At 45.0% G+C, this 26,531-nt stretch overlaps 1 protein-coding gene across 4 annotated transcripts in view; it reads left to right on the forward strand.

The window, feature by feature from the left end:
• LOC143764731 (stimulated by retinoic acid gene 6 protein-like) overlaps positions 1 to 26,531 on the forward strand; it is a 211,061-nt gene that overhangs the window by 138,160 nt on the left and 46,370 nt on the right. For all 4 annotated transcript variants that reach the window (XM_077250616.1, XM_077250626.1, XM_077250646.1 and 1 more), the window contains 3 exons: positions 2,215 to 2,323; positions 3,163 to 3,313; positions 21,299 to 21,374. In XM_077250616.1, coding sequence (XP_077106731.1) covers positions 2,215 to 2,323; positions 3,163 to 3,313; positions 21,299 to 21,374 — 336 coding nt within the window. The remainder of the gene's footprint in view (positions 1 to 2,214; positions 2,324 to 3,162; positions 3,314 to 21,298; positions 21,375 to 26,531) is intronic.

Consider the following 26,531-nt stretch of genomic DNA (forward strand, 5'->3'; position numbering starts at 1 on the left):
TAGCGACTGCGGTACCATCCACAGCCGAGGTTGTACGCTCAAGAGCCGCCAACCTACCCTCCAGCTGCTGGATGTACCGCTGTAGACGCTGATCGTCCGCCATTTTCTAGCCAGACCCTGGCGCTAGTATTATGTGAGGACTGGCGGAACGCACCGAGTTAATATGGATGTTATAATTGGTGTGTTCGCAGCCTGGGGTCCACCGTGCAGGAGACAACCTGCTGCTAGAAAATGACGGCACTATATGGCGGTATAAGTGAACTCAGTTACTTCACTGAGTCACACAGAAAAGAACACGCTGTGCCCTGTTAGCGTTACAGGGGAACACAGCTAACTGCTGAGCTGATGGCAGTCAGTGGTTACGCACACAGAGAAGCACACAAAAACTCCTCACCGGAGGTGCTGGTATTCTAGGGGCTTATTTCAGCCGGGTCCCTGAATACGTTTCAAAAAACACATTTCAAAAAACTGACCGTCACATCCAAACATAGACTAAGTGTGAACAGGTGCTGAACCTAGAGTAACCAACTCATATACAGTCAAGTAAATAAGGCAGCACAGTGCAGCGCCGAAACATGCAAACATGAGACATGAAAACTGAACTGCATTACTGCACCAGAAATATGGAAAATGAGAGCGTTTAGCGCATAAAAATGGCCAATTTTATGTGTACCTGGTAGCCACTTTAGGGCATCTCTCGTATACCAGGTCCTACGCTTTCCTTTCCTCGCTGAGAATAAATGTCTCAATCTGAATGGGTACCTGTGAAACCTCTTCTTAGACTAACATTCTCTCTCTCTGTGGAGGGGTAATGGACCTGTTGCGATTAAAACACCTGTGGCTAGGAGGCGGAGTGCTCGGTCAGAAGGCTAAAGAATACATTTCAAAAAACTGACCGTCACATCCAAACATAGACTAAGTGTTAACAGGTGCTGAACCTAGAGTAACCAACTCATATACAGTCAATAAATAATGCAGCACACTGCAGCGCCGAAACATGCAAACATGAAACATGAAAACTGAACTGCATTACTGCACCAGAAATATGAAAAATGAGAGCGTTTAGCGCATAAATACAATCATACAAGCGCAACCACAATTAGCAAGCTCATAACATGAAGTGATACTAGCGCGTGGCCTTGTGGCCATGCAAACCTTTTATAGCTGCAGCAGCTTCAGGACCTTCCTAGAGGACCAATGGAAGCTGCTACAATACCAGAGCAACTTCAGGACCTTCCTAGAAGACCAATGGGAGCTGCAGCAGTACCTGAGCATGTGACCCCTGAACTCCAATGAGAGGTCTTACCCTGGGCATGCTCAGAAGGGAAAAAGCAGGACTTAGTCCCAGAGATGTCTGCTCGCCGCTGACCAGTACTGGCTACAATGGCTGAGCCTGGGAAAGCAGCAAAAACCATCCACACAGTATCAGGCTGAGCCAGACACTAGGACTGATGTCTCTGCTGAGCAGGCTCCAGTGCAGCTGGAGAGGAATGGGAGACCGCAGAGGAGATGGCTCAAGATTCCCCCTGTGCAGAGGCGGGAACTCGACCCCTAATATTGGGTTTATGTTTATTGTAGGTTTTGTAATAATGTATGATGCCAACAAAAGTGCCCCCTAAACATGGTATGATACCCCACAGTGCATTCTTTCACAGCACTGTGCACATGTATTGTATGATGACCCTACTGTACTCCCAAGCAAAGTATGGTGACCTCAACACAGTATGATGACCTAACTGTGATTCCCACACAGCCTTTCACACAGTATAATGGGGACCACACAGTCAACCATACAGTATACTGAACCCCATATAGTTCTCCATACAGTATAATGGGCACCACATAGTCCTTCATACAGAATAATGGGCCCCAGATAGTCCACTATACAGTATAATGGGGCATTGGGGGGTATGTTGCAGGCCAAATATAATCACCCTGCAGGCCAAAGTTTGACATGTGTGCTATAGAGTCTGCCACTTCCAGCACTGATTAGGGGCACTCCATAATAGAAGAGGGATCAAATTGGAGTTTTATGTGATGCTTCAGTATTGTTACTTCATAGGAAATGCAGGAACTAAAAGATCATGTCAGGAGAGCTCATTCTAGAGCCTCAATAGAGATATAAACTGTAGAAATGTATATAAAAAGGTTTTGCTATACAATTATAATCTACTTAACCCAATGTTTTTATTTTAAGTGATATCTTTATTTCAGAAAACAGAAAAGCTGGTTTGAAAAGAATATATATACATGGGACCCATGTTTTAAATTTCCCAGCAGGATGATTGGCACTACTGTCCTGTCACTATTTTGTCTGTATATTGTAAGTAACAGAAACCTGTTCATTTTAGCTGCTTAGGTGCTTAGATTTATGCTGTAAGCAACTGTTATAATTTAATTAAAACAAATTTGTCACCAGGTTTTGTCCCCTTAATCTGAGAGCAGTGTAATGTAGAGAAAGAGATCCTGATTCCAACTATGTATCACTTACTGTCCTGCTTGCTGTAGATTTGATATAGCACTGTTTTTTCGGAAAGTGATAGATGGCTGCTACTGCGCATGCAGCCAGCGCCATTTTGCTGTAGTTACTTTTTTTTTTTTTTTTAAAGACCACAATATGAACTGGGCAAGTGCATTATTTAAAATAGGAGGCAGGTAACTGATGGTTCAGTGACCTGTCATTTAAGCCCTTAAGAATGAATATGAGAACAGAGCACCAAAAAACGACCCCCCAACCCCTTCCCCCACAGACCGCCCCGGAGCACAAGAAAACCACAAGACGGATTACATCAACCAAGGTATATATCTTGGTACCGTTAGCCAGTAGATAGAAAAAATATTTAGAATTGAGAGTCCTCAGTGTGTAGTCTCGAAAGCTTGCAATTTGTTACCATCTTTTCGATCAACCAAGGTATCATTTTAATCGGTATAACAGCGCGAACCTGACAATGCTTATACTTTACTTAGCGAAATCCTGATGACAGGTTCACTTTAAAATGGCTACTCCTAATAAACTGAGATTACAGTGAGGTTTTAGTGAATGTTTAAAGAGTACTTTGCACTTTGTCATTTAACTGATACGATTGTTTATCTATATAACTAACAAAGCCATTACCAGAGTTCAGGCATGTTATATATACTATGTATGATTTTCTTCAACAGTTTGTTTCAATAGAATACAGTGCATCCAGAAAAATTGCACATTTGCTAAACGTCTGGCAAGAAGATATGGAGCAGGCAGCACCAAACGTAGCATGGGACCTATACAATCGAACAGTTGCTTCAGTAAAGGAGTTTAATGAAGCATTAGTGGGTAGGCAAATATTTTATAGTAAAACTTTTAACAACCTAAAATATAAAATGTGGAAAACTAAATCTTATGTACATTTCATCCAAATTTGAACACCTGTGATCACTAGAATGAAAAAATAGTGGAACCCCGCTCTGAGCAACATGTTACTTTGAGCCTGTCCTTGTCATCATTTCTGACAAAATACAAGCAAATGAAAGGGCATATTGTTCAGCAGAGCTCAGTGGCTACTTCATCTCAGTGGCTGGCAGAGAGAAAAGTCCCTCAATGATCACATCTTCTAATGTTACAATGGCCACTCACATGCCTTCTAAGCACCGCCCTACTCACCATGTGTGTTGCTCTGCTCCACCCTTTACCTCAACATCACGCTGAGCATTCTGGATACTAAAAAGTTTTAGAGAAGGACCTTCTATCTGGTGGACTGGAAGTGATTTGGACCTGGGGGGAGATCCTGAGAACCTGTGGAGAATATCTGTGCCCCTGTCACATTGGAATAGTTTCTCCATTGGCTGGCCAAAGAAGGAAAGGGAGTAAGGGGAGTGGGTATGCCTGCCACTCATATGCCTTCTAAGCACCACCCTACTTACCATGTGTTTTGCTCTGCTGCACCCACCCAGTACCCTTGACCATCGTGCTTAGATGCCTTGTACTAGTTGTGAGTCATAGGGGGCGCAGCTAAACTCTGCAGAAATTTGTATCCACCCTCTCCTGCAGAGATTTGCTTCCTTATCCTATCACCTGCTAGCAAGCGATATTTCAGGCAACTCCATCCTCCATTCCTCATCCAAATGTTGGTTTCTTGCTTGCTAGCTCCCGTTTATGCATTCCTCCATATTCTGTCTCCCGTTATTGACTAAACTTGTTTCCTCATTCTGTCTGAAATTCTCTACTTCTGTACTTTACTACGTGTATCGAATGTGTGCTGCCTGCCCTGACCACGTCTTTGTCTTCACCCTCCTGTGCCTTGTATCTGCACCTCTGACCCTCTGGTCAGTTGTTGCACTCTCGGAGACTGCCCTGGAGTGGTACCTGGTGTCTACCATCAGCCCAGATTATCCTCACCATTAAAGGCTCTAGGAAAGACCCAGTAAACACTTAGTCAAGCCCCTCCAGGGTAAACCTGGTCCGTGGTGCAGTGGGTCCAGACTCACCAGCATTATATTATGTATCTCGTTGACAAATGTTTCGCTATGATGGAGATCTCAAGGAGAGCCGCTGCTTCATCAGTGTCAAATCCATTTCACACTCCCCGTTTACCTCTTTCCTTTGAACCATACCAAGATAGCATTTATGAATTTATGGTTTCTCTGATGTTGGGACATGCCCTGGCTTGAGCAAACCCCATTTGGGAGGGTGGAGGTCCAGAGATCCACGATCTTTGGAGGTTCCTGGAGATGTTTTGAGCCGTGTTTGGGGTCTCAGATCACACTTCCTCTGCTTCTTAGTCTCTGTGTCTAAGGCTACGTTCACATTTGCGTTGTGCGCCGCAGCGTCGGCGCCGCAGCGCACAACGCAAGCAAAAACGCGGCAAAACGCACGCTAAAACGCTGCGTTTTGCGCCGCATGCGTCGTTTTTGCCCGCAAGTTGGACGCAAAAAAAATGCAACTTGAAGCGTTTCTTGCGTCCAACGCTTGCGGCCATGCGGCGCAAAACGCAGCACAACGCATGTCCATGCGCCCCCATGTTAAGTATAGGGGCGCTTGACGCATGCGGCGCCGCTGCGGCGCCCGACGCTGCGGCGCTGACCGCAAATGTGAACGTAGCCATACACGATATTGTGGACTTACACTTCCATACCTTGGCATCGGAGCTGGCTTGGAATGAAGAGGCCCTAGAGGCGACCCTCTGGCAGGGTCTGTCTGGTCGCATCAAGAATGAGTTGACTGGAAAAGATCTACACTCTTCGTTGGACGCCCTTATTCACCTGGCCACTAGGATAGATCTCTGGTTTCATGAGCAAGCTCAGGAATAAGTTTTGGTGTCTCCTCATGCCAGAAGACCATCCAGACTGGCTCCAAAATTATAGTTCCCTTTGCTACCGCAAAGTGTGCTGACAACCACTGAGCCGATGCAGGTTGAGGGAGCCAAACTTTCTGTGCAGGAACGTTAGTGGAGGTACAGAAAAAAGGTCAGTATGTACTGTGGAGGCAAGGGACATTTTGTTCGCCAGTGCTCTGTGACACCGGGAAACTCCAGCACCTATGATTGGCTGAAGAGACGACCCTAGATGAGAGTAATTTCTCTCAAAAGTTACTGACTGAACTTACCTTGACCTGGCGGGAGACGTCCCGCTCTGCTGCTGCCCATCTGGATTCTGGCTCTGCGGCTAATTTAATTTATCTGGATCTGGTCTATCAACTTCAGCTCCCTACTCAACAGCTAAATCACTCCTTGATTATTGTCTCCATTGACGGACATGTCCTGGTAGAGTCTATTCGATTCATCATGCTACCAGTAACACTGCAGATTGGAGTCCTGCATGCTTAGATGATTTACTTCTGTGTGCTACACAGATTTGTAAATTTGGTTCTCCTGGGTCCTCCATGGCTGCTTTTACACATGTTGGTTTTTGACTGGTCCTCCAGTCAGGTCATTCATTGGAGACTGTATTGTGCTTCCAACTGCTTAGCTAAAGTCACGAACAAGACTCTGCATCGAGTGCCTTTGCAGAAGTCTTCTGTGAAAAGAAGGCATAGGTCCTGCCACCCCACAGACCTTATGACTATACCATAGACCTTCTACTGAATACTTCACCACCTCGGGGCTGGGTGTATCCTCTATCTCTACTAGTGATGAGTGAATATACTCGTTACTCGAGATTTCCCGAGCACGCTCGGGTGACCTCCGAGTATTTTTTAGTTCTCAGAAATTTTGTTTTTATTGACACAGCTGAATGATTTACATCTGTTAGCCAGCATAAGTACATGTGGGGGTTGCCTGATTGCTAGGGAATCCCCACATGTACTTATGCTGGCTAACAGATGTAAATCATTCAGCTGCGGCATTAAAAACTAAATTTCCGAGCACTAAAAAATACTCGGAGGTCATCCGAGCATGCTCGGGAAATCTCTAGTAAAGAGTATATTCGCTCATCACTAATCTCTACCTGAGACTCAAGCCATGTCTGAATACATCCAAGAGAATTTAGCCAAAGGATTTATCTGAAAGTCCTCTTCCCCTGCCGGTGCCGGCTTATTCTTCGTGACTAAGAAGTATGATTCCTTGTGAGTCACCCACCTGGGCCGTGGGGTACTCGGTACCCGGTCTGGTACTTAAATGGGATGTCACGGTGGCTGTGACCCGGTCCGTGGCCCTGGGTGCCCAATTAAAGGAAAAGTCTTTTAGGGGTTTTATAAATAAAGTTTGTGTTCGTGACACCACCTGTGGTATTCGGTCAGTAGTGATCGACGCTGCTTAAAGGGGTCCTCTGGGGGTGATGGTATGGCAACTAGATGATATAACTTCCCACAGGTGAAGTAGGTCCTCAGGGCTCCCGGTATATAGGTGAAGATGGTGGATGGTGCGATGAAGAACGAGGACACAGGTTTGCAATGTCTTTACCTGGTTTACTGTAGGCTTCAGGCAACCGCAGTCCAGGACACCAGACAACAGGTTCAAGCAGGGTCCAGCCAGCTTGGAGACGACTCCAGAGTCCTCTCACCAGGTGGAGATCAAAGCCTTCCTCAAAGTGCGGTGGTGATGTAGTTCCTTACTGCCTAAGGCTTCAAATAAGGTCCTCACAATTCCTCTCTGTCCCCCATAAAGGTTAGGACACAACCCGTATGACAGGTGAACTAGGCCTTTTTACAGGGTCTCTATCACGACCCAGGCCCTATAGATATCACTGTGTCTCCTGGGTATCAATGCGGACAGGTGATCTACAATCCAGCTGTCCTGCCGGTTTCAGCTATGCCACTATAAAGTTCAGTGCGGCCACGGTCTTCCGGCTACCGGAATCTTCACTAGCCAGGGAGGTAGCCACTTCTTTGCTCTGTTCCACTGGCGCTATTCTCCTGCGCTTCTCCCTCCTGCAATCTTTTCCACAATCTGGTCGTCGTTCTATTCTCTCCTCCAGGAGCTGTAGTACCTAGGACTACACGGCTCCCTCAGACCTTCTGACACTCTATGTCTGTCTGCTCTCTTCTGGTCTCCCTGGACCAACTGCTCATTAACAGTATGACTGGAACTGCCCCTCACCCTCCAGACCAGAATGTGTTTATAGGGGAGTTCACCCTAAATCCGGGTACAGAGCTCCCCCTTCTGGTCTGGAGTATGAACGTGTTGTATGTAAGATTTACCTGGTGAAAGTTATCCTTCATCGCTTCCAAGTGTGACATCACTCTCCCCGTGGAGAAAGCAGTGATGACCAGGACCCGGGGGGGTCACACTTATGCCCCTGTATAGACTATCAGGGTCTTAATGAAATCTTTATAAAGAACAAATACCCCCTGCCTTTGATTTCTGAGCTATTTGACAGGATTCATGGAGATAATATTTTCACCAAATTGGATCTGTGATCTTACAACTTGATTTACATCTGTAAGGGCAACGAATGGAAAACAGCCTTTAATACCTGTGACAGTCATCACAAATATCTCATCATGCCTTTTGGTCTGTGTAATGCACCCACCATGTTTCAGGAGTTTGTTAATGATATCTTCCGGGATCTCCTCTATATTTCTGTGGTTGTGTATTTGGACCATATCCTGATATTCTCCCTTGATCTGCTTAATAATAATAATAATAATAATAATAATAATAATAATAATAATTTTATTTATATAGCGCCAACATATTCCGCAGCGCTTTACAACTTATAGAGGGGACTTATACAGACAACAGACATTACAGCATAACAGAAATCACAGTTCAAAACAGATACCAGGAGGAATGAGGGCCCTGCTGCTCGCAAGCTTACAATCTATGAGGAAAAGGGGAGACACAAGAGGTGGATGGTAACAATTGCTTTAGTTATTTGGACCAGCCATAGTGTAAGGCTCGGGTGTTCATGTAAAGCTGCATGAACCAGTTAACTGCCTAAGTATGTAACAGTACAGACACAGAGGCTATTAACTGCATAAAGTGTATGAGAACATGATGGAGGAACGTGATTATGTTGTTGTTTTTTATTAATAGGCCACACAGGGATAATTAGGTTAATGCGTTGAGGCGGTAGGCCAATCTGAACAAATGAGTTTTTAGTGCACGCTTAAAACTGTGGGGATTGGGGATTAATTGTATTAACCTAGGTAGTGCATTCCAAAGAATCGGCGCCGCACGTGTAAAGTCTTGGAGACGGGAGTGGGAGGTTCTGATTATTGAGGATGCTAACCTGAGGTCATTAGCAGAGCGGAGGGCACGGGTAGGTTGGTAGACTGAGACCAGAGAGGAGATGTAGGGTGGTGCTGAGCCATGGAGTGCTTTGTGGATGAGGGTAGTAGTTTTGTACTGGATTCTGGATTGGATGGGTAGCCAGTGTAATGACTGGCACAAGGTAGAGGCATCGGTGTAACGGTTGGCGAGGAATATGATCCTGGCAGCAGCATTCAGGACAGATTGGAGCGGGGAGAGTCTGGTAAAAGGTAGGCCAATTAGTAGAGAGTTACAATAGTCCAGACGAGAATGAATAAGTGAGACAGTAAGAGTTTTTGCAGAGTCGAAAGTAAGAAAAGGGCGAATTCTGGAAATGTTTTTGAGATGCAGATAAGAAGAGCGAGCCAGTGATCGGATGTGGGGGGTGAATGAAAGCTCGGAATCAAGGATGACTCCAAGGCAGCGGGCATGTTGCTTTGGAGTAATGGTGGAACCGCACACAGAGATGGCAATGTCGGGCAAAGGTAGGTTTGTAGAGGGAGAGAACACGAGGAGTTCAGTTTTTGACAGGTTCAGTTTCAGATAGAGGGAGGACATGATGTTAGAGACAGCGGTAAGACAATCACTGGTGTTTTCTAAAAAGGTCGGCGTGATAACAGGAGAAGAGGTATATAATTGGGTGTCGTCAGCATAGAGATGGTACTGGAAACCAAATCTACTGATTGTTTGTCCAATAGGGGCAGTATACAAAGAGAAGAGGAGGGGGCCTAGGACTGATCCTTGAGGAACCCCAACAGTAAGGGGAAGGTGAGAGGAGGAGGAACCAGCAAAACAAACAGTGAAGGATCGGCCAGAGAGATAGGAGGAGAACCAAGAGAGAACGGTGTCCTTGAGGCCGATGGAGCGGAGCATAGTGAGGAGGAGCTGATGATCCACAGTGTCGAATGCTGCGGAGAGATCCAAGAGAATTAGCATGGAATAGTGACCATTAGATTTAGCTGTTAGTAGGTCATTAGAGACTTTAGTGAGGGCAGTTTCAGTAGAGTGTAAAGAGCGGAAACCAGATTGAAGAGGGTCGAGAAGAGAATTATCTGAGAGATAGCGGGTAAGACGGGAGTGGACCAGGCGTTCCAGGAGTTTAGAGATGAAGGGAAGATTAGAGACAGGTCTATAATTAGCGGCACAATTTTGATCGAGGGAGGGCTTTTTAAGTAGTGGATGTATGATGGCATGCTTAAATGAGGAGGGAAAAATACCGGAAGTGAGGGAAAGGTTGAATATTTTTGTTAGGTGAGAGGTGACAGCCGGGGAAAGGGACTGGAGGAGATGCGACGGAATGGGGTCGCTGGTGCAAGTGGTCGGGCGAGAAGATGCAAGGAGCCTGCTTACTTCTTCTTCTGTAACTGGTTCAAAGTCAGAGAGTGAACTAGATGCAGTGGGGGAGGGAGGACAGTGCTTGGTATGAAGAGATTGGGAAATGATTTCCTGTCGAATGTGGTCAATTTTTTCTTTGAAGTAATTGGCCAGATCGTCAGCGTGGAGATCTGTGGTTGGGGCCTGCTCTCTTGGGTTGAGTAGGGACCGGAAAGTGTCAAAGAGACGTTTAGGGTTATTGGACAGCGAGGTGATGAGGGTGTTGAAATAGGTTTGTTTGGAGAGGTGAAGGGCAGAGTTGTATGTTTTTAACATGAACTTATAATGGATGAAATCTTCGGGCAGATTAGATTTTCTCCACAGACGTTCGGCGCACCTGGAGCACCGCTGCAGGAAACGTGTTTGCAGCGTGTGCCACGGTTGTCGCCGTCTGTGCCGAGTTGTTCTATGTATAGGAGGTGCAGCTTCTTCCAATCACTGGATACACATCCGTTAAGTTCTGCAGCGTCTCCGGGAGAACAAGTTGTTGGCCAAGTTGTCCAAATCTGTCTTTAAAAAGCCTCCTCCTCCTAGCATTTCCTCAGCTTCATTGTTTCCTACCAGGGTCTTGAGATGGATCCAGAAGTTTCCACAATTCTCTCCTGGCCTCGTCCTCATGGTCTACGTGCTATCCAGTGCTTCATGGGTTTCACCAAAAGTTAATTTATTCCACATTTCTCATCCCTTATGGCACCTATCCCCACCTTAACCAAGAAGGGGACTAATAGCAGAATCTGGCCTGAGTCAGCCTTCCAGCTTTTAAAAAGAGGCCTTTGCGAGTGATCCCATGCTGCATGCATCACCCCAATCCCAACAAGCTGTTTCTAATGGTGGTAGATGCCTCTTCTACTGGTGCAGGGGCAGTGCTCGTACAGAAAACTTTTCAGGAAAGTCTGTCTCTTGCAGGTTTTTTTTCTCCAAACTGTTTTCACTGGCTGTGCGAAATTATACCATTGGGAACTGTGAGCTTCTGGCTATAAAGATGGTGCTCGAGGATTGGCGACATCTACTAGGGGGCACCAGCTCTCCTATAATAATATATACCGACCATAAAAATCTGACCTTCCTGAAGTTCACCCAGCGGTTGATTCCTTGTCAAGCTTGGTTTGCACTTTTCTTTTCTCGTGTTAACTCGAGTTACACTTCAGTCCTGCAGAGAAGAATTTCAAAGCCAATGCCCTGTCTCAATCCTTTGATGTGACCGATTCCGTGGGGGAGTCTTAGACCTCATCCAGGGTTATTGAAGCATCCCCTGTTCTTTTTAAAGATAAAACCACTGTTCCTCCTACCAGAAGGATCAGAGTTCTGTCCTGGGCACATGAATCTAAATTGATTGGTCATTTGGGTATATGCAAGTCCACTGAGTTGATTGCTCATCCCTTCTGGTGGCCCTCGCTGGTCAAGGATATTCAGGACATTGTAAACGCCTATTCACAGTGCTCCAGAAATAACTCTTCCAGGGACAAGCCTAATGGCCTCCTCCAGCCTATGCTGGTTTCTTCTGCTCCTGGCAACATATTGCTATGGATTTCATCATGGACCTGTATCTCTCTGTGGGTCGCGACACCATCTGAGTTGTGGTGGATCAGTTCTCTAAGATGGCTCACTTTCTTCTACATGGTCTTCCTCTCCACATAGTCTCTGATCATGAAGTCCAGTCCACTTCAAAGTTTGGAGAGCTCTATGCAAGCTGCTGAATGTCCAGCTGGACTTTTCCTCCATATACCATCTGCAGACAAATGGTCAAGTAGAACGGGTTAATCAGATTCTTGAGAACTACCTTTGCCATTTTATTTCTGCTCGTCAGAATGACTCCCCTGGGCAGAGTTTTCCTACAATAACCGAGTCGGGGAAATCATCCGGAGTATCTCCATTCTTTGTGGTATACTCCCAGCATCCTCTAGTGTACTCTATTATGTTTGCTTCCTCTGGTGTACCAGCAGCTGATGCCTCGTACGGCTGACATTCTACAGATTTAACAACAGACATAGCCTTCACTCCTTAAGGCCATGTCTCAGATGAAGACTCATGCAGATAAGAGAGGTTTGACAACACCATATATTCTAGGAGATAAAGTCTGGCTGTCATCCCGGAATATTCGCCTGAAGGTGCCTTCATACAAGTTTGCTCCCAGGTACCTTGGTCCGTACAAAATCCTCAAGCAACTTAATTTGGTGACCTACCGTTGTTAACTCTATAGATCCCAAAGGCCTTTCATGTCTCGCTCCTGAAGTTGGTGGTCTTGAATCGCTTCTCGAAGCCCCATGCTACTTCCGCTACCACTGTTTCCGAGGGTTCCTGGGAAGTTTTCGAAGTTTGAGGCATTCTGGATACAAAAAAGTTTTAGAGAAGGACCTTCTATCTGGTGGACTGGAAGGGATTTGGACCTGGGGGGAGATCCTGAGAACCTGTGGATAATATCTGTGCCCCATCTGTGTCACATTGGAATAGTTTCTCCACTGGCTCACAAAAGAAGGAAAGACAGTAAGGGGAGTGGGTATGCTGGCCACTAGCATGCCTTCTAAGCAGCACGGTGGCTCAGTGGATAGCACAGCAGCGCTGGAGTCCTGGGTTCTAATCCCACCTTGGACAACATCTGCAAGGAGTTTGTATGTTCTCCCTGTGTTTTCATGGGTTTCCTCCTACATTCCAAAGACATACTGATAGGGAATTTAGATTGTGAGCCCCATCGGGGACAGTGATGATAATGTGTGCAAAACTGTAAAGCGCTGCGGAATATGTTAGCGCTATATAAAGATTATTATTATTACTCACCATGTGTTATGCTCTGCTGCACCCAGTACCTGACCATGGTGCTTAGATGCTTTGTACTAGTTGTGAGTCATAGGGAGCGCGGCTAAACTCTGCAGGAATTTGTATTCACCCTGTCCTGCAAAGATTTTTTTCCCCAGCCTACTAACTGCTAACAGGTGATGCCCAAATGTTGGTTTACAGCCTGCTAGCAACCATTTATGCATTCCTGCCCTGACCTCGGATTGTCTGACCACGTCTTTGTCTTTGCCCTCCTGTACCTCGTACCAGCGCTTCTGACCCTCCGGTCAGCTGCTGCAGTCACGGGAACTGTCCTGGAGTGTTACCTGATGTCTACCAGCAGCCCAGCCTATCCTCACCATCAGGGGCTCTAGTGAAGAGCCGGTAGACACTTAGTCATGCTCCTCCAGGGAAAACCTGGCTCATGGCACAGTGGGTCCACACCCACCAGCGTTACATTTAATATACCTCTGTGATATCTCCACATGCCGAATATTTTTTTAACTCTGTTGCTAACAATATACAAGATTCTATATATTTATTTATACTGTTTCAGTTTGATTTATACATATTCTACCTTTGATATGTAATAACAGCTACTTACAAAAAATAACCCTGGGTAACATTGTCAGTGCTTCACTGTAAAGCCGGTACAAAGATCAGACAGTGTGTGATTGATTTGGCATATGGTTGGCTTTGTTCACATGTCCAGTAGTTAATTCCATTTTTGGATCTGTTGTGGATCATAAAACAGATCTAAAATGTTCCAGTATAGGATCCATTCTTGTCTTTTGTTTGCCTCCCTTCCAGCTGCTATCTGGCTTTTTTAGGCTAATCAAAAACCTGCCAAAAAAAATGGATAGCAATTAGATCCATATTTTTTCCAACATTTAAGTCTATTTATTATTATTATTATTATTATTATTATTTATTTATATAGCACCATTAATTCCATGGTGCTGTACAGGAGCCGGGGTTACATCAAAATACAAATATCACTTACAGTAAACAAAACTAACAATGACAGACTGATAAAGAGGGGAGATGACCCTGCCCTTGCGGGCTTACATTCTACAGGCTTGTGGGGAAGGAGACAGTAGGTCAGGGGGGGTTGCGGTAGCTACAATGGTGTTGAGGTGGTCATGTGGTCATTAGAGGTTGTAAGCTTCTTTGAAGAGATGGGTTTTCAGGTTCAGTTTGAAGGATTCAAATGTGGTGGATAACCGGACGTGTTGGGGCACAGAATTCCAGATGATGGAAGATATTCGGGAGAAGTCTTGGAGGCGATTGGGTGAGGAGCGAATAAGCGTGGAGGAGAGAAGGAGGTCTTGGGAGGACCGAAGATTAGGTGAGGGAAGATATTGAGAGATTTGTATGGAAATATATGGAGGAGAAAGGTTATTGATGGCTTTGTAGGTCAGTGTTAGTAGTCTAAACTGGATACGCTGGAAAATTGGGAGCCAGTGAAGGGATTTGCAAAGAGGGGAAGCAGGAGAGTAGCAAGGAGAGAGATTAATTAGTCGCGCAGCAGAATTAAGGATGGACTGGAGGGGTGCGAGACTGTTAGAGGGTAGGCCACAAAGGAGGATGTTGCAATAGTCGAGGCGAGAGATGATTAGGGCATGCACAAGCATTTTGGTAGAGTGAGGGTTGAGGAAAGGACGGATTCTGGAAATATTTTTGAGCTGGAGGTGACAGGAGGTGGCGAAAGCTTGGATGTGCGGTTTAAAGAACAGGGCAGAGTCAAGGGTTACTCCGAGGCAGCGGATTACCGAGACGGGGGAAAGTGTGAATTCATTTATTGTGATAGATATATCAGGAAGGTGTTCGAGATGGAGCAAAGATAATTAGTTCGGTTTTGTCCACATTGAGTTTGAGGAAGCGAGAGGAGAAGGAGGATATGGCTGATTGAAACTCTGGGATTCTGGAGAGCAGAGAGGTGACATCTGGGCCAGAGAGGTAGATCTGAGTGTCATCGGCATATAGGTGGTACTGGAAGCCATAGGACTTTATGAGTTGTCCCAGGCCAAGGGTATAGATTGAGAAGAGGTCCTAGGACAGAGCCTAGGGAGCAAATGGGAGCAAAGATATGGGACGGTAACTGAACATAGCGCTCGGGTCAAGGGAAAGCTTTTTGAGGATAGGTGTGATTATGGCATGTTTGAAAGCAAGGGGAAGGTACCAGAAGTTAGTGATAGATTGAAGAGATGGGTTAGGGATGGGATTAGTGTAGTGGTGAGGTTGGGGAGGAGGTGGGATGGGATGTGGTCAAGCGCATAAGTGGTGAGGTGTGATTTGGAGAGAAGATGTGCAAGCTGTCCTTCAGTGATTTTGGAGAGGGAAGTTATGGGTTTAGGGCATTGGTCTGGCATACAAAGGGCTTGTGGTGGTCGGACAACAAAGACTTGCCTTGTTTGGTCTATATTATTTTTGAAGTGTGTGGCAAAGTCCTCAGCAGAGATTAAGGAAGTCGGAGGGGGCAGTGGTGGGTGGAGGAGGGAGTTAAAGGTGTTGAACAACTGTTTGGGGTTGTGGGATAAAGAAGATACGAGGGATGTGAAATAGGCCTGTTTAGCAGAGGTGAGAACTGATTTAAAAGTGAGTGTTGCTTGTTTAAGCGTAGTGAAATCATCTTGAGCATGCGTTTTCTTCCAACGCCATTCTGAAATTCTGGATACTTGCCAAAGCTTTTTAGTGATGTTATTGTGCCAGGGTTTTCTATTGATTTGTCGCACTCTGCTATGCATGACTGGGGCGACTGAGTCGATGGCTGATGCCAGAGTGGCATTGTAGAAACTAGTGGCAGTGTCTGAGTCATGGAGTGAAGCTATGGAGGACAGTGGCTGAATCGAGTCAGAGAGTGTGCGAGGGTCTAGATGTGCAAGGTTTCTGCGTCTATGAAAAATGTTTTATTTGTATTGCCCATGCCTAAAACACTGGAGTTGTTAGAAAAACCTAATAATGGATTCATTAAAAACAGAACAAAAAACAAAACAAAACAATATGTTTGATTTTTTTTTATAAGACGAATCCATTTAATTTTCGTTTGCATGTTATATCCATTTTTGCTCTGTTTGTTAAGGATCCATTACAAATGGAGGACAACTTGCCATGTAAACAGCCTTACTAGACATGTTAGTCACTTTTCATTAGGGTACTGTCACACAGTCACACTTTGATCGCTACGACGGTACGATCCGTGACGTTCCAGCGATATCCATACGATATCGCTGTGTCTGACACGCAGCAGCGATCAGGGATCCTGCTGAGAATCGTACATCGTAGCAGATCGTTTGGAACTTTCTTTCGTCGCTTGATCACCCGCTGACATCGCTGGATCGTTGTGTGTGACAGCGATCCAGCGATGTGTTCGCTTGTAACCAGGGTAAACATCGGGTAACTAAGCGCAGGGCCGCGCTTAGTAACCCGATGTTTACCGTGGTTACCAGCGTAAAAGTAAAAAAAACCAAACAGTACATACTTACATTCCGGTGTCTGTCCTCCGGCGTCTCAGCTTCTCTGCACTGTGAGCGCCTTCCAGCCGGAAAGCGAGCACAGCGGTGACGTCTGACGTCACCGCTGTGCTTTCCGGCTCTGCTGCTTACACAGTGGAGAGAAGCAGAACGCCGGGGGACAGACACCGGAATGTAAGTATGTACTGTTTGTTTTTTTTACATTTACGATGGTAACCAGGGTAAACATCGGGTTACTAAGCGCGGCCCTGCGCTTAGTAACCCGAAGTTTACCCTGGTTACCCGGGGGCTTCGGCATCGCTCCAGCGCCGTGATTGCAACGTGTGACCGCAGTCTACGACGCTGGAGCGATACTCATACGACGCTGCGACGTCACGGATCGTGCCGTCGTAGCGTCCAAAGTGTGACTGTGTGACAGTACCCTTACACTACTTTTTGGTTGGCTAAATTTAGACCAATATTTTGCGCCAAAATGAAGGCACTTCTCTTAACATTGCCCCTAGCCACTAGTTTCTAGACACTTTACAAAACTGTTCAGTATTTAAAACACATGATCAATTTTCTACAAGGAATGTAGGACAGATTTTTGATGCAAATTGAGCCAGAATTCTGGTGTATTTAGCACAGGGGTCACAGGCGATATTATCTTGTGCAAGGAGGTGTTAGAGCATATGGTTGCAGCCAGGCTTAGTGCCTTTGATCATGTAAAGTCCCCTGGGGTGTTGGCCAATTGCTAATTTATCCCCAATCAGGTCCCACAATCCCTCTCATCTGATCATTTACTCAGTCCTATAAATTTAGTAGCATCTTAAGGGGTGCACGCGTGTGAGGTCAGGCACGTTCATCCCTGCAGCAAAGCATCACACAGCTAAGCATAGAGACTCCGCAGTTATTTCAATGGCAGTTAGTCATGGCAGGAGTCAGGACCCCACTCTATGGATCTGTCTCTTTTGGGTATATCTGCTGAATAAGTGCTTCTAATTACTTGAATCTAGCTTTTCTATTAACCCATCTTACTCCATCATGTTTACAAATGCCCTTACAGTGTTTGCTCCACTAATCCTCTCTCTCATTCGCTATCCACAAACCCCAGCACCCTCTAACCAAATAATCATCTCTCCTTCCCTCTTTCCTCCCCACCTGACCTCCTCTGCTGACCTGCTCCTCAACCTCAAATCTGTCCTAATAAAACATAAAACAAGCCGCCCACTCTCCTTCTCCCACCTGCTCTCCCTTTCCCTGCTTCTCCTCACTGCTGGCGACATATCTCCCAACCCTGGACCCCCACAGCTCATACCTCCCATGACTACCCCCTCCTATCACTCCCTATCTATTATGAACTACCACAATCTTTCCAACATAAAACCCGTGCCCCTGACGCCCACCCCCCTGCTCCCTCTCTCTGGAGCAAGCTGGAATTCCCGTTCAATCTGCAATAAGCTTCATGTGATTCATGACCTTTTTCCCTCTCACAATCTTGCCTTTCTTGGCTTCACAGAAACATGTCTAACACCCTCTGACACCGCCTCCCCTTCTGCGCTGTGTTACGGTGGCCTCCACTTTACCCACACACCTTGTCCCGGCAACAGACATGGTGGATGGGTGGGTCTTCTCCTTTCTTCTAACTGCACCTTTAACCCAATCCCACCTCTACCCTCCCTTATCCTCCCCTCTTTTGAAGTCCACTCTGTCCGCATCTACTCTCCCTCCAACCTCCAAGTGGCCGTCATATGCCGACCTCCGAGCCCGGCCACTGCCTTTATTGACCAATTCTCCACCTGGCTTCTTCACTTTCTCTCTGCTGACATTCCCGCCACCATCATGGGTGACTTCAACATCCCCACTGATATCCCTCAGTCAACAGCCTCCAAACATCTGTCCCTTACTTCATCTTTTGGACTTACTCAGTGGTCCTCCGCAGCCACCCACACAGACGGACATACCCTAGACCTGGTCTTCACCCGTCTCTGCTCTCTATCTAACTTCACCACCTCCCCTCTCCCTCTATCCGACCACCATCTGCTCACTTTCTCATCCCTGTCCTCCTCACCGGTCACCCATGTGCAGCAACATGCATGACACAGACACTGCCACTGCTTTCTACAATGCCACTCTCAGCTATTGACACGGTCGCCCTTCTCGTTCATGGCAGAGTGCAACGTATCAATAGACAACCCTGGCACAATAACACCAAGACAAAGCTCCGGCAACTGTTAAGGGTTGCAGAGCGGCATTTGAAGAAAACACATTCGCACGACGACTTCACTGCATTCAAACAGGCAACACTCGCTTTTAAATCTGCTCTCACCTCTGCTAAACAGGCCTACTTCACAAGCCTCGTATCTTCCTTATCCTACAACCCCAAACAGTTATTCAAAACCTTTAACTCCCTCCGTCCCCCCACTGCCCCCTCCAACCTCCCTCATCTCTGCTGAGGACTTTGCCACACACTTTAAAAATAAGATCAACCAAAAAAGGCAAGTCTTCATTGTTCAACCACCACAACCCCTTTGTATACCAGACCAATGCCCAAACCCCATAACCTCCCTCTCCAAGATCACTGAAGGGGGCTTAATTGTCGCCTCTCCAAATCGCACCTCACCACCTTTGTGCTTGACCCCATCCCATCCCACCTCCTCCCCAACCTCACCACCACACTTATCCCATCCCTAACCCACCTCTTCAACTTATCACTAACTTCTGGCACCTTCCCTTCTGCTTTCAAACAGGCCACAATCACGCCTATCCTTAAAAAGCCAACCCTCGACCCAACAGCTATGTCCAGCTATTGCCCAATATTGCTGCTTCCATTCACTTCCAAAATCCTGGAGTTGCACGTCCACACTGAACTTTCCTCCCACCTCTCATCTAACTTGCTCTTTGACAATCTACAATCTGGTTTCACTCAACTGAGACAGCCCTGACCAAAATCACTAATGACCTACTTACAGCCAAAGCTAATGGACAATACTCTGTACTCCTCCTTCTTGACCTGTCCTCTGCTTTTGACACAGTTGACCACTGCCTCCTACTACAGATTTTCTCCTCCTTTGACATCAAAGACCTCGCCCTATCCTGGATATCCTCATACCTTTCCAACCGTACATTCAGTGTCTCCCACACTACCTCCTCATCCCACCCTCTCTCTGTTGGAGTCCCCCAAGGCTCTGTTCTAGGACCCCTACTCTTCTCAATCTATACACTTGGCCTGGGACAACTCAAAGTCCCATGGATTCCAGTACCACCTTTATTCTGATGACACTCAGATCTACCTTTCTGGCCCAGACGTCACCTCTCTGCTGTCCAGAATCCTGGGGTGTCTATCAGCCATATCCTCCTTCTTTACCTCTCGCTTCCTAAAACTCAATGTAGACCAAACCGAACTCATCATCTTTCCCCCATCTCGTGTATCCCCCCTACCTGATCTATCTATTATGGTAAATGGCATCACGCTCTTTCCCGCACCTGAAATCCGCTGCCTCGGGGTAACTCTCGACTCTGTCGTGTCCTTCAAAACGCATGTCCAAACTCTTGCCACCTCCTGTCGCCTCCAACTCAAAAATATTGCCAGAATCTGTCCCTTCCTCAGCCCACAATCTACCAAAACTCCTGTGCATGCCCTCATCATCTCCCACCTCGATGACTGCAACACCCTCCTCTGTGGCCTCCCCACTAACTCTCTTGCACCGCTCCAGTCTGTCCTCAACTCTGCTGCCCGGGTAATCCACCTCTATCCTCGCTACTCCCCTGCTTCTCTCCTCCGCAAATCCCTCCACTGGCTCCCAATTCCCCAACAAATCCAGTTCAAACTACTAACACTGATCTACAAAGCCATCCACAAGCTGGCAGCCCCCTATATCTCTGAACTAATCTCCCAATATCTTCCCTCACGTAATCTTCGATCCTCCCAAGACCTCCTACTCTCTTCCACACTTATTCATTCCTCACACAACCGCCTACAAGATTCTCCTCTCGCTTCCTCAAACTCAGTGTGGACAAATCTGAACTCATCATCTTTCCTCCATCTCATAGATCTTCCATACCTGACCTATCTATCGCAATTAACGACATCACGCTTTCCCCCATACCGGAAGTCCTCTGCCTCGGAGTAACCCTTGACTCTGCCCTGTCCTTCAAATCGCACATCCAAGCTCTTTCCACCTCCTGTCGCCTCCAGCTCCAAGATACCGTATCTCCAAAATCCGTCAATCTACTAAAATGATTGTGCATGCCCTCATCATCTCCCACCTTGACTACTGCAATATCTTTTTCTGTGGCCTCCCTGCTAACACCCTTGCACCTCTCCAGTCCATCCTTAACTCTGCTGCCCGACTAACTCATCTCTCTCCTCGCTACTCCTCCGCTTCCCCCCTCTGCAAATCTCTTCACTGGCTCCCATTCCCTCAGCATATCCAGTTCAAATTACTAATACTGACCTACAAAGCCATCCATAACCTGTCTCCTCCATATATCTCTGAACTAGTCTCCCGATATCTTCCCTCACGTAATCTCCAGTCCTCCCAAGACATCCTTCTCTCCTCCACACTTATCTGCTCCTCACCCAACCGCCTCCAAGACATCTCCAGAATATCCCTCATCCTCTGGAATTCTTTGCCCCAACACATCCGACTATCATCCACATTCGGATCCTTGAGACGGAACCTGAAAACCCACCTCTTCAGGAAAGCCTACAGCCTGCACTGACCCTGCTGCCTCCTCACCACTACCGAAGCTACCGCCTCAGCAACACCGGAACTCCTACAACCCTCAACCTATTGTCTCCATCCCTACCATCCTGTAGAATGTAAGTCCGCAAGGGCAGGGTCCTCGCCCCTCTATATCAGTCTGTCATCGTTAGTTTGCTTACTGTTAGTGATATCTGTAATTTGTATGTAACCTCTTCTCATGTACAGCACCATGGAATCAATGGTGCTATATAAATAAATAATAATAATAATAGTAAGTCTTCCCTATTGTCAAATTACATTGACATTTATTTGTTTTGTTTTTCAGGTGTTTGGTTTTTCACTACATTCCTATCAAGTGCAGTCACTATATCCTATATTTTTCACATACTAGCATGCTACAGGTAAGATGGTGCTGCATAATACTGCATACTACTATGATTACAGTGCACCGATAGGTGTCTGTTAGCGCATCCATGATTTGATCGGGAATGCCAATTGGTTGCCATGACAGCCAGAGGTCTAGTGAAGACCCATGTGCCTGTCATAATGCTCCTCCTGTGCAAGTCAACTCATGGCTGGTGTACATAGAAGACTGTGATTTTTGCTATATTTGTGGCAATGCTTTACATTTTGCACAAGCGATCTGATGATCACAGATTCCAGTCACCTAAGGGAACAAACAAATACGATTAAAAATTAAATAGAAAAATATATAAAAGTTGAAATCACCCCCTTTTCTCACCATTAAAAATTAAGAAATAAAAAAATACACATATTTCAAATCACTGTTTTTGTAAGTCAAATCTATGTAAATATACAATAAACTAGATGGTGGCCCGATTCTAACGCATCGGGTATTCTAGATTATGTATAGTAGTATATAGCACAGCCCACGTAGTATATAGCACAGCCACAAAGTGTATAGCACAGCCCACGTAGTATATAGCACAGCCCATGCAGTATATAACACAGCCCATGTAGTATATAACACAGCCCACGTAGTATATAACACAGCCCACGTAGTATATAACACAGCCCACGTAGTATATAGCACAGCCACATAGTATATAACACAGCCCACGCAGTATATAACACAGCCACGTACAGTAGTATATTGCCCAGCCACGTAGTATATTGCACAGCCACGTCGTACAGTATATAGCACAGCCCACATAGTATATAGCACAGCGACGTAGTATATAACACAGGCCACGCAGTATATAACAGAGGCCACACAGTATATAACACAGGCCACGCAGTATATAACACAGCCCACGTAGTATATAGCAATGTGGGCACGATATCCCTGTTAAAAAAAAATAACTAAAATAAAAAATAGTTACAGTTATATGAAAAAGTTTGGGCACCCCTATTAATCTTAAGCTTAATGTTTTATAAAAATTGTTTTTTTTGCAACAGCTATTTCAGTTTCATATATCTAATAACTGTTGGACACAGTAATGTTTCTGCCTTGAAATGAGGTTTATTGTACTAACAGAAAATGTGCAATCTGCATTCAAACAAAATTTGACAGGTGCATAAGTATGGGCACCCTTATCATTTTCTTGTTTTAAATACTCCTACCTACTTTTTACTGACTTACTAAAGCACTTTTTTGGGTTTTGTAACCTCATTGAGCTTTGAACTTCACAGCCAGGTGTATGCAATCATGAGAAAAGCTACTTAAAGTGGCCACTTGCAAGTTGTTCTCCTGTTTGAATCTCCTCTGAAGAGTGGCATCATGGGCTCCTCAAAACAACTGTCAAATGATCTGAAAACAAAGATTATTCCACATAGTTGTTCAGGGGAAGGATACAAAAAGCTGTCTCAGAGATTTAACCTGTCAATTTCCACTGTGAGGAACATAGTAAGGAAATGGAAGAACACAGGTACAGTTGTTGTTAAGGCCAGAAGTGGCAGGCCAAGAAAAACATCAGAAAGGCAGAGAAGAAAAATGGTGAGATCAGTCAAGGACAATCCTCAGACCACCTCCAGAGAGCTGCAGCATCAACTTGCTGCAGATGGTGTCACTGTGCATCGGTCAACTCTACAACGCACTTTGAACAAGGATAAGCTGTATGGGAGAGTGATGTGAAAGAAGCCGTTTCTGCAAGCACGCCACAAACAGAGTCGGCTGAGGTATGCAAAAGCACATTTGGAGAAGCCAATTTCTTTTTGGAAGAAGGTCCTGTGGACTGATGAAACCAAGATTGAGTTGTTTGGTCATACAAAAAGGCGTTATGCATGGTGGCAAAAACACAGTGACACCATCTGCAGCAAGTTGATGCTGCAGCTCTCTGGAGGTGGTCTGAGGATTGTCCTTGACTGATCTCACCATTCTTCTTCTCTGCCTTTCTTATGTTTTTCTTGGCCTGCCACTTCTGGCCTTAACAAGAACTGTACCTGTGTTCTTCCATTTCCTTACTATGTTCCTCACAGTGCAAATTGACAGGTTAAATCTCTGAGACAGCTTTTTGTATACTTCCCCTGAACAGCTATGTTGAATAATCTTTGTTTTCAGATCATTTGACAGTTGTTTTGAGGAGCCCATGATGCCACTCTTCAGAGGAGATTCAAACAGGAGAACAACTTGCAAGTGGCCACTTTAAGTAGCTTTTCTCATGATTGCATACACCTGGCTATGAAGTTCAAAGCTCAATGAGGTTACAAAACCAAAAAAAGTGCTTTAGTAAGTCAGTAAAAAGTAGGTAGGAGTATTTAAAACAAGAAAATGATAAGGGTGCCCATACTTATGCACCTGTCAAATTTTGTTTGAATGCAGATTGCACATTTTCTGTTAGTACAATAAACCTAATTTCAAAGCAGAAACATTACTGTGTCCAACAGTTATTAGATATATGAAACTGAAATAGCTGTTGCAAAAAAAACAATTTTTATAAAACATTAAGCTTAAGATTAATAGCGGTGCCCAAACTTTTTCATATAACTGTATATACTCACCTTCCATCGGCCTCCGGATCCAGGCCAGGCGTTTAGCAATGCTCCTTGTGACGCTCCGGTCCCAAAAATGCATTGCGGCAATAACACGTGATCATGTAGCGGTGTCGCAATCTCGAGTCATTACTGCCATGCATTCTTGGGACCAGTGCGTCGCAAGGAGCGGTAAAGGCGGCGGAAGGTGAGAATGTAATGATTTTTTTTTTTTTAATTAGTTTTAGCATTAGATCTTTTTACTATTGATGCTGCATAGGCAGCATCAATTGTAAAAAGTTGGTCACACAGGGTTAATAGCAGCGTTAACGGACTGCTAAAACCCTATGTGGCTGCTGACTGGAGGGGAGTATGGAGGGGGCACTGACTGGAGGGGAGTAGGGAGGGGCCAATTCGCGGCCTGTGCCTGTCGCTGACTGGTCATGGCAAGATGGCCGTGACCTATCAGCGACCCGGGATTTCCACGACAGACAAACAGAAGTTAGAAACAGACGGAAGTACCCCTTAGGCAATTATATATAGTGATTAATCCAATTGGTAAATGGAGTGATGAGAAAAAAATCTAAACACCAGAATTGGGGGTTTTCACCACACAAAAGATGTAATAAGAGGTGATTTAAACATTGTAACCACATTACGATCGTATTATTTTTTACAAATATCTGATTTTTTTAACCTCTTAAATAAAAAAAAAAGTATCAATCTTTGCTATCACCATAATAGGAATGACCTGGAGTATCATATTGTCAGGCCATTTTTTACGGTAAAATGAACACTGTAAATTAAGAAGAAAAAAAAACAATTACAGAGTTCCTCTTTTTTGCCATTTCGTCGCACTTGAAATTTTTTTCCAGCTTTCCAGTACATAACATGATAAAATGGATGATGTCTTTCATTCAAAAGTACAACTTGTCCAGCGAAAAACTTGTCCAGCTATGGAAGTTACAGGCGCATGTAATATACCCAGTGTTTGTCAAATTATTATTATTATTTATTTATATAGCACCATTGATTCCATGGTGCAGTACATGAGAAGGGGTTACATACAAATTACAGATATCACTGTAAGCAAATTAACAGTTACAGACTGATACAGAGGGGCGAGGACCCTGCCCTTGCGGGCTTACATTCTACAGGATGGTGGGGAAGAAGACAGTAGGTCGAGGGTTGCAGGAGCTCCGGTGTTGGTGAGGCGGTAGCTTCGGTAGTGGTGAGGAGGCAGCGGGGTCAGTGCAGGCTGTAGGCTTTCCTGAAGAGGTGGGTTTTCAGGTTCCGTCTGAAGGATTCGAATGTGGTTGATAGTCGGATGTGTTGGGGCAAAAAATTCCAGAGGATGGGGGATATTCTGGAGAAGTCTTGGAGGCGGTTGGGTGAGGAGCGAATAAGTGTGGAGGAGAGGAGGTCTTGGGAGATTACTCAACGCCTCAACCCACTTTATACAAGCACACCCAACACATCAGTCCATAGTATACTGTTTATCTACGACATGACCTGTTGGGGTGGGCACCATAAAAAATGTTAAACCTAAAATTGTCAATGTCATATACACACTCAGCATGAGAAAGGGGTTAATCTATTTTCGCTCACTCAGTCTGGCATTCACCTTCCACGCAGGCTGACAATTGATCATAAACTACACCCCAAATGCACAACATGCTGCCACCACAAAATCCCAAATAATACATGATGCTATCTGACAATCAAAAAGCCAAACACTCTCAGAAAGGCAGTAGATTCTTCAGGGCCTATAAGGACCATATTCACTAAAGTTTTAAGCTTTAATATAAAAAGTATAGTGTTACAACAAAAAGGTATATGACAAAATAAGGCAAAATACAAAGTCGTAAAAAAAAAAGGGAAATAGCACAAAATACATAAATGTTTTCAATTTATAGATGCTCATCAGTTTTCCTGAGAGCAGAACAATGGAACACGCTCAGACATGGCTAACGCCTAGCTCTGGACATCTTGCAATTTTTCCAATCATATTTATGTTAGTTCAATGTAAAATTGTCATGTCTATGACTGATCAGTGTGTTTATAAAGGGGGCAAATATAATTTGTACTCGGTAATTCAATTTCCTACATTCACCTCTATTTGAAGGGATAGGTGATGTCCAGTTTGTATAAGCCATTTATAGATGTTTGAAGTTTCCAGATCTAGCTGTCAAGAATGACACTCTCTGAAATCCAATAGATAACCCCCCTCAGCTCTGGTTCCTGCTATCCCCATACCACAGTCTGTAATAAAAGTTCAAAGTTGTTATGGTCTTTCCTACAAATTAACCATATGTATGTCAGACATATGTAATTCATACATTTTCTTCTACAGTCTGATTCACTTGACTTTTCTCTATTACGCTAATGTTTATGAGGGCCTTGGTTCACGTCTATGACAAAACTATCAATGAGTGTCAGTGGATTTTCAATGCAAATCACACTTAGCAACAGGTATCTGAGATTTTCCTGGATGAGGCAATACAAAGTTTCATTTTAAACAAATTCTACAAAGGTTTACATGATTTTCAGCAAATTCTGGTTTCATTTATGATTTACAGAAGCACTCACATGAAGATTTTATTTTTAATAAATCTGTGTATATGTGT

Source organism: Ranitomeya variabilis, chromosome 1 (assembly GCF_051348905.1).
Source record: "Ranitomeya variabilis isolate aRanVar5 chromosome 1, aRanVar5.hap1, whole genome shotgun sequence".
NCBI lineage: Eukaryota > Metazoa > Chordata > Amphibia > Anura > Dendrobatidae > Ranitomeya > Ranitomeya variabilis.